We start from the raw sequence: 13,645 nt of genomic DNA, 5'->3' as shown, positions 1-13,645 counted from the left end.
CATATGTACAAATTTGTAAGTATATTCCCCCTTTTTATTACTGAAAATCAAAAGGCTCTGATTTTGAGGGTATTGGGTCAATATGTTAATATGAAGACAAAATGATTTCTTTCCATACTCAAGAGAAAGGAAAGAAAAGGGAACATTTAAGATACTGAAATTAGATCTACAAATAATTTCCTGCCCTGTTAGCATTCATTGGCCAAACCAAGGAGTGTCTAAAATATTTCTAGTGCTTCGACTTCAGAGGCAACATCTCATAGAATTGTTAGTGTTTTGAAATCTGTAATGCTAGGCAGAGAAAAAATGCATACTGATATTTTTTTCATTTTAGCTATAATCCCACTGAAGATTTATGATAAATCACAATTGACTTCTGTAGAACACAACTTCCCTTCTACCAAAGCAAACGTCAGAAAGATGCGGTCTGTCGCATGTGATGCATACTCGGATGGGACTGTTCACAGTCTGAGCGCTGCTTTCCTGCCAATTTCCCTGTCAACTTCAATTAAGAGAGTACATTTTAAAATCAGAACTTTTATTAGTCAATATCTTCTGCATCTCAGATAATACATTTTTCTTGTAGCTTACATTGATTTATTATATAGTCTTTCTGCTTTGTTATAATGCGACGTCATACATCATATACTTTCATATCAAATTCAAACAGCTAGGGGTTCATAAGGAAGAGGCTGGGCCAATAAAAGTCTTCCTCTTTTGCTGCCAAGGGTTTTGGTTCACAGGACTGATTCTCTTTTAGGACTTTTTTTTTAATCTTTCCCATTGTGTCTCCCATAGCTTATAATATTAATGATTCATAGACTAGTACGTAAGTGGCTGGAGACTCTAGTGGATTGTCTACAAATGCTGTTGGTAAGATGCCTGGCCAAGTCTTCACCTGGAGAAGACAGAAGAGAGTCATCCCTTGTCAGGGAGATGACAGCCTGTGTTTCTGGGTGGTTCCCACTCTTGCATCTGCATCACAGCGCGTGGTGGTGAGGGATTTGAAGTCTGGATTGTGCCTGCAGAGCCATGTGCGTGTCTTGGTCAGTTATCGCTGGGAACCAGCGTGAGGTAGTGATATTCCTGAGGAGCGCTGACTGTTATAGGAAACCGGGTGGCATCTCTGTTTTCGTGAAAGCTTGACACACAGAATGTTATAAACGTAACTCAAACCTCATTAGAGCTTTGAGTAGCCTGACTTCTTTTCTAATGTGTCACTAATGGCTATTTCTAAATCAAGATGGTCCCATGTTCTTAGATTGGTTGTTTCTATATGTGCATCAGAAAGCAGATGGGGAAGAAAAAACATGCTTATTTTCCTCAATGGTGGCAGGATTGTTTCTTTGCATATTTTTACAAAACTAACATGAAATTAATAATACTAAGATGCTCTGCAATAATGACACTCGTAATTCTTAAAATAAGCTGTATAACCTATGGTGCAGTTCTAACTAGGAAGTATCATTAAAATCCTAGCCAGGACCCTATCCTAATATAGAACATTCATGCAATTCGATTGTCCACATTGTGTACTGGCTCTCTTTTCACAAACAACTCAGTGAAAATAGTGTCTTCGTCAACTGAAAATATGTGTTCAGGCCACTCACGTACCAGAAGAGTGAAGCTGGCCCAGGCCTCTGTACGACTCTTAAGGCAAAGGTGAACACATCAGTAGGACTGTCTCAAAGGCCACACTGTGGTACAGGTGCTTCCAGAGCGCCAGTCGGGATATGGAGCTAGTGTCCTTAGGGAAAAGGGCTCTTTCTGGTGGCGCAAGGGCTGGCACATTGGGCTGCTAACCAAAAGACACGTTTAAGCTCACGAGTGATGATGGGAGAGCAGACCTGGCAGCCCACTTCCTTGCAGATTACAGCCTGGGAAAGATAGTTCCGCTCTGCCCCGTGGGGCCCACCGCAAGGCAGCACCGAAGCGTGACAACGACAACTTGTTCAGAAGAAGAAACTGACTTTGTGCCTCAACTACCTTTTGAGGTTCTCTTTTTCCCAGGGGAGGGGAGACAAAACTTATCATTGCAGGCGTCTTGAGAACTCGCTCCATGACCCTGCAGAGAACGCACAGGAGCAACACCTACACGGCACAAGCCACCCAGTGCAGTGTTCTGTGCCCCGCGGTTGAGCGGCCACTAGGCCTCTGGAGACGGCGGCTTTGGCTGTCCCTGACCACACAGTCTTTGGCACTGCTCTTGGGCTCGCTGTTTCTGAAGCTGACTTGGCACGGATTCCTCTTGGCGATGACTCATAAAGCAAATGTTGTTTTTCACATAATTCCTGAAAGAGAAAGCAGCAGTCATGAAAACGTCAATCTTAATTTACAGCGGTGGTTTCACGTTTTATGGAAAATGGGCACACTTACTGAAGAATGTAACGTGGGGGTTTTAGCTCTGCAGAAAAGGCCTAGTTTTACCACCGTGAGGCTTTCGGAGCGTCATGGAATTCAGTTGCACATGGAGCTTTGGTCAGTTTTGTGAGAAGAGTAAGATTAGGGGCATCTTCCCAGAACAGAATCCCCGCACACAGGGAAGGATTCCAAGGACGATAGAAGATAACCTCTCAGGTCTGCTTCCTTCACCATTTCTCATACCTGCCCTCCCTCCCCAGTATCCCTTCCTGCATGATGAATTCTCCCCGCAGCTATTTCCTCCAGCTATGGTATTTTACCATCTTTTAACAAGAGAAGGCCTCCCTTAATCGCACCCCTCCCACCCCACCCTCATCCACTTGAGATCTTTCTGTAATTTCCCTGATGATGGAGAGGAGAGCAGGGATGCTGTCCATGCCCTGGATGAAGAGGCCGGATCATGGAGCTTGTATTTTAATGGGGGGAGAAAAGCCCATGGTGGGGGGGGTTCATTTCAAGTGATAGGAGTGCTCATGGAGAAAGCAGGGAGGAAGATGAGCGGCTGGATCTGTCTTACATAAATGGCATCTTCCTCCAGAGGTGACACAATGAAGTTTGGGAGGGAGCGGTGCTTTCAGGAAGGCCCCCAGGGCTACAGCAAAGTCTGCTTGAATGGAAGTTTACATTTTCTCTGGAACCTAATGGAGAGAGGATCTTGAGCTAAGGAAAGGCACTTTAAATAAAGATCAGTGTAACTGCTGTGGGAAGCTAGATTGCTGAGGACAGAGGTTTATGATGCTGTGGCTGGAAAGGTCAGGTTATTGAGTATGTTAACAGAACTCCTGAGACTTGATAGTTTAAGTGTGAGGTGTGGAGGGCAGCAAAGGCTCAATAATAAATCGTAGGTTTTGGTTTCCAAGAGTCTTCCGGATGGAAGATTTGTTGGTGGGGAGAGAGAGAGAGTGTGTGTGTGTGTGTGAGTGAGACTGGGTGAATAAAAGTTGCGAGCCAGGAGTTCTGTGTGGGTCACACTAAGTTAGAGATGGTGGTATTCCCATTGAGAATATTAAGTAGGCAGTTAGACTTCAGGAAAGGTCAAAGCCTGGAGCTAAAAGTTTGAAAGTCATCTGTGGATGGCATTTGAAACTGTGGGACTAGTTGAGAACAGCGTAGAATATTTAGAAAGATGGAAGAAGCAGCCGAGGGGAGATGGAGGACTGACTAAGGAGGCAGGCGGAAAAGTCTGAGGCTCTGTAGAACATGCCTGCAGCATGATGGGGCAAGCGCTGTGGGAAGTCAAGTGATAGCGGGCTCAGAATCTGCCCTAAGGTTTGGTGACTTGGAAGTCATGAGTACCCGTGGGAATCAGTACTGTGGGAGTCAGTTCAAGAGACAGTCGAAGGTGAAGAAGTGAAGAGACCATGGAACTGCTAAAGGTGGAGTAGGAAGGTGGGTGAACGGCTGAAGATGGAAATCTAGAAGATGTGTATTTTTGGGGTGAGGGTAACTGCAGCTTTTGTTTGTGTTTGTTGGCGTGCTGTGATCATCCCACAGAAGGAGGACATTGACCCAACTGGTGCAAAAATGCAAGAATTCGCTTTTGCAAGTATGTGAACATAGATGTCAGTAGGTTGGTAGATCACCTGATGGGAGGATAAGCTAGTTCCTATTTTTATTTTCTTGGGGAAATGAGGGAAAATGCCAACTTTGCCAACAGAGACTAAGCTAAGAAATAATCTCAGAGAGTAGAAAAGTCAACTCATCTCTGGGAAACATGGTAGATTACAAGATATTCTTGCAAGTTCACTAGAGACTTAAGCTCATAAATTTAAAACAAGACCTGTCTGCATTGTTTTATGTTTTCAGCAGCCGTGTTGCATTCCTCAGCTGTCGGGATAAAAGCTGGTTTAACTGGGGTTAGAGGCTGCCAGCTTGATGGAGGAAAGGGGCGGGGTTGACCGTGATCATGGTGATGGTTCCTGAGCCCTAAGTTTAAGGAGAGAAGGAAGGTTGCAAGTGATGGACATCGAGGACTCCAGCTCCTGATGAGGCTGACAGTCTGTTGAATGCTGCTTCTGGAGAATGTGAGCAGCAAAGGGAAAGAAGTGGCCAGCAGATGAATGGAGCTGGTTTGAACTGCTGACCTAGCAAGTCCAACAGCAGTCTAACGTGTCGTCTCCACCTCTCCTCCCTCCCCCCAAACTCACACAGCACCAGCAGGACTCCTTTGTCATTGCCTTCCAAACCAAAGTAACAAGCAAACAAAAACCTCACTGCCATCAAGTCGATCCCAACCCAGTCATTGCCTTACTGCTTTCCCAATCATGATGACCCCCAGGTGTATGCCCAAGAATTGTTCTAGGGAAACAACAGTGAACATAATGTACAAAAGCCCAGTGACTATAACTAACGGGAGCAGGTAGACAATAAGCAAAATATATAGTGTGTCAATTTGGGTGAAAAATAAGAAAAGCCAGTGACGAGTTAGGGGTTGGATTATGAGTTTTCTGTGGGTAACTTAAACACTTGAAGGCGGTGAAGCAGTGAACCATGTGGATATCCAAGGGAAGAGAATTCCAGACAGAACAAGTTCAAAGACCTTGAGACTCCCGCATGCCTGGTGTGTTTAGGGGTCAGCAAAATAGGCCACTGGAGCTGATGGCTATGTAGGGCTTTGGGGATCGTCAATGGCTCTTACTTTGGGATGGAGCCCCACTGGGGAATTTGAGCCAAGCAACAGGCTGAAAGGGACCACCTTGAGCACTGCTGAGAACAGACTGGGAGAGACCCAGATGGAAATGTGGGCCGGGTAGGTGGCTTATTGAAATAATCTAAGAGAGAGATGGTGACTCAGATCAGGGTGACAGCAAGGAAGGTAGTCAGGCTCTGGATTTGTGAAGTAAGAGCTAACACAGTCTCCTGACAGACGGAATGTGGGCTGAGAGGCCTCGGAGAAGACTCCATGGTTTGTAGTCAGAGCAAATAGGATAAAGTTGATCTTAACTGAGAGCAATAAGACTGAGTAGAATATGGGGGTGCGGCTTGGGTCATCCTGAGTTCACAATGGGCATACCAAGACTGAGATAGCTAGGAGCCCTGTGGGGTAGTGGATGTGCTGTTGAACTGCTAACAGCAGTGCCAACCCACCAGCTGCTCTGCTGGAGAAAGATGCGGCTCTATCCTGGTAAAGATGGACAACCTCGGAAACCGACAGGGCCAGTTCTACCCTTCCTCTCGGGTCAGTACGAGTCTGCATCTACTCCGTGGCAGAGGAGAACTGTTCGGTAAGGTTTTCCTGACTAATCTGCATGGAAGTCTTTGTCCCACAGAGCTACTCGGTGGGTTCAGATGGCCAACCTTTAGGTTAGTCAATCACAAACCGCATGAAGTGGCATACAAGCTGCTACAGTTTATTGTGCCAGACTGGCCGATAAACACAAGTAGGATTAACAAGGGCAGAGGGATAAATGGCTTGCTTGTTCTGTGCCTCAGTTTAAAGGGGTACACTACCTGTGGGATGCCTAGCCTGTGGACTGTGTCGCTGTAAGTTGAGGTCCCTTTAAAACCACACAATTGGAATGTTCATCTCGAGCTGGGGACTGACAGTTGATGACAGTTGGGGACCTGCCTTGCTGTTTGCTGCCTGGGTGTATATATAGCCCAGCTCTGTCTACAGAAGGGGACTGGCAACTGGCAGCTCTCAAGCCTTGAAGAACTGCTAGTGTCTCACTGCTTTATAATTTAACTATTAATTTCTTGTATTATCTGTATATAATTTAATGGTTTATTTCTTGAATTATATATCTATCTTTATAAATATATTTATATATAATTACTAGCAATCTGGTTTGTCTCTCTAGCGAACCCTGTCCAGTACACAAGCCATAACCTGGTATGAGATCAACCAGCCAGGGAAAGCGGTAGAGAGGGGAAAAGACTGAATGCCAACCACTTCTACCTTTTAAGCCGTGGAAGGATAAAATGGACTCAGCAGGAGACATGGAGGAGTGAGTGAGTGAGTCATGGAGGAGAAAACCAGGAGAGGGGTCCTGAAGGCAATGAAGCAGGTAGTTTAGGGAGGACAAGTCAATGCTGGGGATGGTCATTAAGATGAAAGACAACTGGCCATTAGTTTAGCAATGGAGGTTACTTGGTATGTTCAAAACCAAAAATAAACCATGGTTTTAGTGGAACTGTGAACATAAAATTCTGGTGGGAGGAGGTTCATAAGAGAAGAACTGGAATTGATGACAATACTCTTGAGAACTCTGCAGCTCTACATTGTAGCAGAGAAACAGCAAAAGCTAAAGAGGACAAGAGGATCAACAAGATTTTAAATGCAATGAATGGCTACTAAAGGATTTCAGGATGGTGTGGGGAGGTATCATAGCATGTTTCGATCCTGATAAAAATGTCCAAATGGAGTGTAAAATTGGATGACTTAGATTAACAAGGAGACTTGGAGAATTCTGTGTTGATGAAAAGCAAGTGAGGGAGTGGCGGAAAATGAAGGCTGACTTGCAACAGATTCCAAAAGCTAAAAAAGCTCATCGTGGTTTAACATCTTTTTATGGGACTCTAGAGAGTGAATTGCATAAAAGGGTTATGGAGTGTTGTCAAAATGGTTATTGCGTAACACACATGGGAATCTGCATACATGCTCTACAAATGGCTAAGGATGACAAATATAAAGCACCAGGCATTGAAAAAGTTGCTGCGTCAGCAGGATGGTGTACCCACTTCATGGATAGGTTTGGCCTATTTTTGAGACAAAGAGCAAAAATTTCCCAGAAATTGCCACAAGATCTTGAAGAAAAAATTATGGTATGTCATTCAGTCATTTATTATAAAACAAAGAACAATTTATAATTATGACCTGGCAGATATTGGGAATATGGATGAAACTGCCATGACTTTTGATCTTCCAAGCAACAGAACTATGGCAAGTTTAGGAGAAAAAACCATTTTTCTCAAAACCACAGGAAATGAAAAAAACAAACCAGTTTGTTCTATCATGTTCTATCATGTTTGGCTAATGGAACTAAGTGGCGGCCTGCTATTAGTTTTAAAAGAAAGACCTTGCCTAAAAAGATCAATTTCCCACCAAGAATTACTGTGCATGCACATGTTAAAGGATGGATGGATGGATGAAGTCGGAACAAAAAAATGGCTGGAAGAAAATTGGAACCGATGACCAGGAGCAGCCTTAAAGAAAAAGCAATCGTTACTTGTTTGAGATATGTTCAGAGTCCACCTATTGGATGACATAAAAAAATTGGCAAAATCTAGTAAATTTACTTTAGCCATTATTCCAGGTGGGCTTGCATCTGTACTGCAGCCTCTGGGTGTATCTTTTAAAGACTGTGTGCGAAGGATGTGGCATGAATGGATGTCATCTGGTCAAGCCTGACTAACAAAAGGAGGAAATCTCATAAAGCCTGACATAGAGTTAATAGCAAAGTGGGTTCGAGATGCATGGGAAGACATTCCAGAAGACATGGTGCGACGTGCCTTCCCGAAATGTAGTATTAGTAATGCTGTGGATGGCAGTAAAGACTGCGCTTTGTATGAAAATGACAGCAGTGATGGTGATGACGGCGATCTCAGTGAGGACAGCGTCTATGATGACCTCACACCAGCTGAAGCTCTGCATTGGGATACGGATGATGAGGAGGAATCCAGTTTTGAAGGATTTTAACTCTTTACATTTTAGCTTGGTTGCTGATTGATCTCAGGGAATAGTACTCTTAAGGTATCATTGTTGATACCTTATTGTTTTTGTTGAACCTATTTTCCACTTACTGTGCTAGTTTACTACTGTCAAATGACTTGTCCTCTTATTTATGTTTTTTATTCAAAACAAATATTTAAATACATTACCCCATTGATGTCTCAATTTTTAGTAATTTTATTTTCACTTGTTTTGATTATTGACACTCACCAATAGCTTCTGCGTTTTCCACCCTAGGCTTATACTCGAGTCAATCAGTTTTTCTGGTTTCCCAGGTAATAATTAGGTACCTTGGCTTATACTCAGGTCAGCTTATATTTGAGTATATACGGTACATTTGAGGTAAACCCCAATATGAACAAACAAAAAAAATAAAGTATTGAAAACCAGATCAAGCCTAACATGCATCAGAGGGGGGATCAACTGACAATGTTTTAACTATTCCAGTCACGTTTCTCATTTTGATCTCCGACACTCATCTCCGGTACACTCTGTTGGGTAATGAGTGTCTGTCCATCCCTCTATTATGGACAGAGGGAAATCACCAGAGGCTTATTTCCTGTGTAGCTCTCACAAATGTATCTTGGGCTCCCACTGTCGTCCATAGCCTTCTGCAAACCAAATTCTCACAATTTAGGCTCTGATGCTATTCCCTCCTTCGACTTCAGATTATATGGATTACAATCGTTTGGTCATGGATGTTGGTGGACTTAGTGGACATCTCACTTAGAAGACTGGCTGCTTGTTTGGAGACAAGCGTTTAAGACCCCAGATGCTATTATATCTGATAGCTGGGCACCGTCTAATTTCTTCACCACATTTGCTAGACCACCCACTATGCACTGCTATGTTTGAGCACATCGTTACAGCCACTGTGTCAATCTAAATGAAGGTCTTTCTATTTTTCACTGACCCTTTATCAAGCATGATATAGATTTTCCAACAATTGGTAGCTTCTTATACACACACACACACACACAATGAAATCTTGCCATCTTTCTTTTTTGAGGGATTGTGGTAGTTGGATCATTATATGTTGACTTGAATTTCCGTGGAAGTGTAATGGTGGAAAGCCCCCTGTCAGTCAGGTCAAGCCTGTTGATGACGTCTCCTTAGGGATGTGGTTTTCTTGTAAAGGATAAACTGAGAGCTTCCCTCTCTCTGCAACTTTGCCTTCCCCCTCACTGGTTCTTCACCTGGTACTCTGTGTCTGCCTCCAGGAGTGGCCCTGTGTGGGCTGCCTGACCCTGAGAGCCCCTGGCTCCTGCTACGTCTCCACAGACCTTGGATCCAAGAAGCTCTGGATCCACTGCCCTGTGCTCTTCCTGCTCCCCCTTTTTTGTCACCAGTGTGCAACTACAGGAGTGTGAAGAGGGTCCTGGCTAGCGTCAAGAGGTCACTTCCCACTTGAGTTGGCCTGGGCTGAGAGGAAGTTCTTTCTGTTCCGAGATGAGGGTCACTGATTTGGGTCTCCTAGATACCCCAGCCTAACACAGGGAGAGGTTCTATTTCGGCCGATTCCTCGTGGCAACAGAGGCAGGGCATTCTGGCTTGACTTTCTCCTAGACAGACTTACTTCTGGCAGTCCGTGTGTACAGAAGGCGCCCTGGGGGGTGGCACCTGACCTTCTCTGGCTGTAAAGTGGGGAGGAGACGACCACAGTCATCGGTTTCAGCTGCTCCAGGTGGATTCCCATGAGGCTGAGGGCAGGCTGGCTCTCCCCCCGCAGCCTTATCAGTTCTGACTCCACTCTCCCTCCCACAGCTCTCTCCACTTCTCAGCTGGGTTCAATAATCCACAGGGCTACACAGAACTCACGGAAGAGACAGTTATGCGGTTTATAATCGAGGTGACCAGGCTGTAGTCTCAGGCAAAATTAGTCTGACAGAACAGCTTCTCAGCCTCGCTCTAGTCTTCGGCCTGTCAGTCACATGACCCCTTAGCCCCTGCCCTACTTGGGCAACGTTAAAAAGCTCCATTAGGGCCTACAATAAATTACCAAACGACATTCTACTCTGCCTTTAGTCCCAACTCCAAAGCACTCAGCTCTAATTCCATGGGTCTGCAAACCTAGCTCCCCCAATTAAATGCCTCCCAAACAAAACAAACTCACTGCCATCAAGTCCATTCCCACTCACAGTGACCCTGTGGGACAGGGTGGAGCTGTCCCTGCAGGTTTCCCAGACTAACTTTTTACAGGGCCAGGAAGTCTCGTTTTTCTCCCACAGAGCCGCGGGTGGTTTCCAACTTCAGACTTCGCCGTGAGCAGCTCAGTGAGTCAGCCTCCTCCCAGAATGCACTCAGCTTGACTTGATCCCGTGACTTGAACACCCTCCCCTCTGTCAGGTCCTGGCTCCTGCATCTGCTGCCACTGCCACACCTTTGCCACCTCTTTGTTGCTTCTCTGATGTGGAAGCTGATGCCTGGACTGAAGAGGTTCTGTGTGTAGAGATCTTGGGTCCAGAGGATGCACGCATTCCTTTCTCTTCTCTCGCTCGGAGTGAGATTCATCTCCCCTCCCTGCACCTGAGATGCTGCCTTTTAAGCTCAGGCTAGCAAGAACAGTGAACCCTGTTCACTGCCGCTCAACTCAGCCATGCCAGTGTTTCCCACCTTCTCTTACCCAACCCGTCAGGAAAAGGTCTCTTGGTAGGAACAGCAAACCCTACAGCTGCTGTCAACAGGTGTATCACGTTGGTTCCGGCTCCCACTGACCTTGTATGCATCCGAATGAAGCACTTTCTGGCCCTGCTCCAGACTCCGCCATTCTTGTGTCTGAGCCCATTGTTACAGCTCCGGTGTCAGTCCATCTTGTTGAAGGCCTTCCTACTTTTAGCTATCTCTTTATTAAGCATGCTGTCCTTCCCCAGGAGCTTGCCTCTCCCGACAACAGGTTGGAAGTACGTGAGAGGTGGTAGGAGCCCAACATCCATCTGCAGAGGATCCAGTTAGATTAAGCCTCTGACACATCCCTTCGAGCCACAGGCAAGGGACTGAAACAGCTCTACTCTCAGAAGAGCTGACTGTGAACTTGATCATGGTGGATCGAACATGGGATAAGCTGACACTGGGTCAGCTGACCTCCATTTTGCCCCAACCTGAATCTGATCAAGGCTCAAGTTTTTCTTGCTTGTTCCGCGACAAACATTTCTTCTGTGGCTTGTTAAATGTTGATGGTGCTCTTTTCTTCCTGATCTTTTCGCGTCAGCGCTCGCCATGCTCGGATTTGGACGTGAAATGTTGAGAAAATTTTGCATCGGAGCTCAAACAAAACATCGGAATCTGACCCGACACACGTGCTTTTTGTTAACAAAAGCAGTTCGTGTTCCGGTCACTTGGCGTTAGCACGCGTTGTTTACAGCTTATGTGGCCGTGTTCCAAGTATTTGCTATACTTTTCTTAGTTTTTCTGTCTTTTTGTACTGTTTTTAGATAAAAACATGAGTCCTAAGACAGAGCTTTTTGAAAAGAATCATGATAAGGAACTGGCTAACCGTGTTATCGCTATTGTTGATGATAATTTAGTAAACCCTTTTAGAAAACAGTTAAGGAAACGCCAACAGCAGACCACATCAGACAGATTTTTTGTCTTTTTCTTTCTTTCTTCTTCTTTTTTTTTTTTTTTTTTAGAGAAAGCCAGCCAGGTCCTAGTGGAAAAGGGTAAAAAAGGGCTATGTATATATCCTGAAAAGCAGCGACCAGTTGATTTGATGGACGGGAATACCCCTTCCAAACACTGACTCTCCATCCCTCCTGGCCACATCCGTGTCCACAGATCCAGATCCTCATCCATCTCAAGGTATGGGCCATACTGTTGTTGTTAAGACCTTTTAAAATGTTGTGTCTCTTATTTACTTTGAAATTCCTGCATAATGTTTTGTATAAAAAGGCAAGATTAGGGTCAAAGCTTTGTGCTTGATAAGAGATCAATGTTTTCAGTTATTTCTTATGGGAACAATTGATTCGGAACTTGACTGCATCGCATCTCAATGCTCCTTCTTGAGGTCCCGGGCTTTACTGTATTTCTCTTTTTATGTTATTTTATTCTTGCCATTGTATCTTGTTTTGTTTCTTATTGTTACTGCTGGGTTTCCCAGTTTGTGAAGCACAAAAGCAGTAGATGCATAGAGACAATAACTGGTGCCAGGCTTTATCAGGGGATGGAGGGAAGATGGAGGTAGGGGCGGGAGAATAGGGATGACAATGGGATTTGGGGCCAAAGAATCCACGAATGGGGAGCAAGCCCTGTAACTGATTGTGATGAGGTATATGCAACTCATTTTAAAAGCAATTTAACCATGGAGGTGTATAATTTGTGCATACTATAACTCAAGAAAACCACTCTTAAAAAAAAAGAACCCACACAAGACCAACAAACAAACAAAAAAACCCCAACAAAATGTTGACATAATGTAGAAATTAGCCAATGTCACTGAACCATATGCATAGAAATTGTTTAATGGGATCCTAATTTGCTATGTAAACTCTCACCAAAACAATAAAATATTTTTTTTAAGATAAAGTATATGAGAGAAAGTTTTGACATCCTTTCTGCTTGTGCTTCTTCTAAGATAGATTTGGCAGCTCATGGTACTTCCAATATCCTTTGCCAACACTTTAATTCAGTGCTTCAATACTTCTTTGATTTTGAGGCTATTGAAAAGACCGTGTCTTGGGTCAGGCACACACACTTTAGTCCTCACAGTACCCTCCTTACTTTTCAACACTTTAAAGAAGTCTTGTGCAGGAGAGTTACCTTATGCAACACGTCTTTGATCTCTTGACTGCTGCTTCTGAGCACTGATTGTGGATCCAAACAAGATGAAATCCTTGACAACTTCCATCTTTTCTCCATCCATCATGATATCACGTACTGGTCCAGTTGTAAGAATTATTGTTTTCTTTACATTGAGTGTAATGCATACTGAAGGTTGAAAATCCTTGATCTTTATCTTCATTTTCTGCAAGCAAGGTTGTACCAGCTGCATCTCAAAGGTTGTTAATAAGCCTTCCTGCAATCCTGATACCACATTCTATGTAGATTCTCTGATGGTTTGCTCAGCATACAGATTGAGTAAGTATGGTGAAGTGATACAATCCTGACACACAACTTTCCTGATTTTTAACCATGCAGTATTCCCTTGATCTGTATGCACAACTGCCTCTTGATCCACGAACAAGTTCTGCATAAAAACAATGAAATGTTCTGGAATTCCCATTCATCTAAAGGCTATCCATAGCTTGACACAATGTATATATGTATGGATTGCTATAAGAGCTATAAGGGCGGACAGAGGTCTCTCTCCATCTTTCCCACTGGGATTGAGTGGTGGATATAAACTGCTGACTGTGGGGTTTGTAGCTCCAATCAGAAAGTATTGTCTAAAAGTTTTAGCCTTCTGGGAAATATTTTAACGTAAAATAAATAAATAAAATTGATAAACAGATAAAAGGGGAAAAAGAACTATAAGGGCCCCCAATAAAATGATTTAAAAAATAAATTAAATAAAGGCTATCCATAGTTTGTTGTGATCCACATAGTCAAATGATTTTG

The 13,645-nt window shown here is 44.0% G+C and overlaps 1 protein-coding gene across 2 annotated transcripts in view; it reads right to left on the bottom strand.

Moving 5' to 3' along the window:
- Window positions 1–72: 72 nt before the first annotated feature.
- SLC2A12 (solute carrier family 2 member 12) overlaps window positions 73–13,645 on the bottom strand; it is a 109,825-nt gene continuing 96,252 nt past the window's right edge. For both annotated transcript variants that reach the window (XM_075554510.1, XM_075554511.1), the window contains one exon: window positions 73–2,291. In XM_075554510.1, coding sequence (XP_075410625.1) covers window positions 2,147–2,291 — 145 coding nt within the window. In that variant the 3' untranslated portion in view covers window positions 73–2,146. The remainder of the gene's footprint in view (window positions 2,292–13,645) is intronic.

This window comes from Tenrec ecaudatus, chromosome 7 (assembly GCF_050624435.1).
Source record: "Tenrec ecaudatus isolate mTenEca1 chromosome 7, mTenEca1.hap1, whole genome shotgun sequence".
NCBI classification, from domain to species: domain Eukaryota; kingdom Metazoa; phylum Chordata; class Mammalia; order Afrosoricida; family Tenrecidae; genus Tenrec; species Tenrec ecaudatus.
Note: the sequence above shows the minus strand (reverse complement) of the source record. Positions and strands in the feature narration are given on the sequence as shown.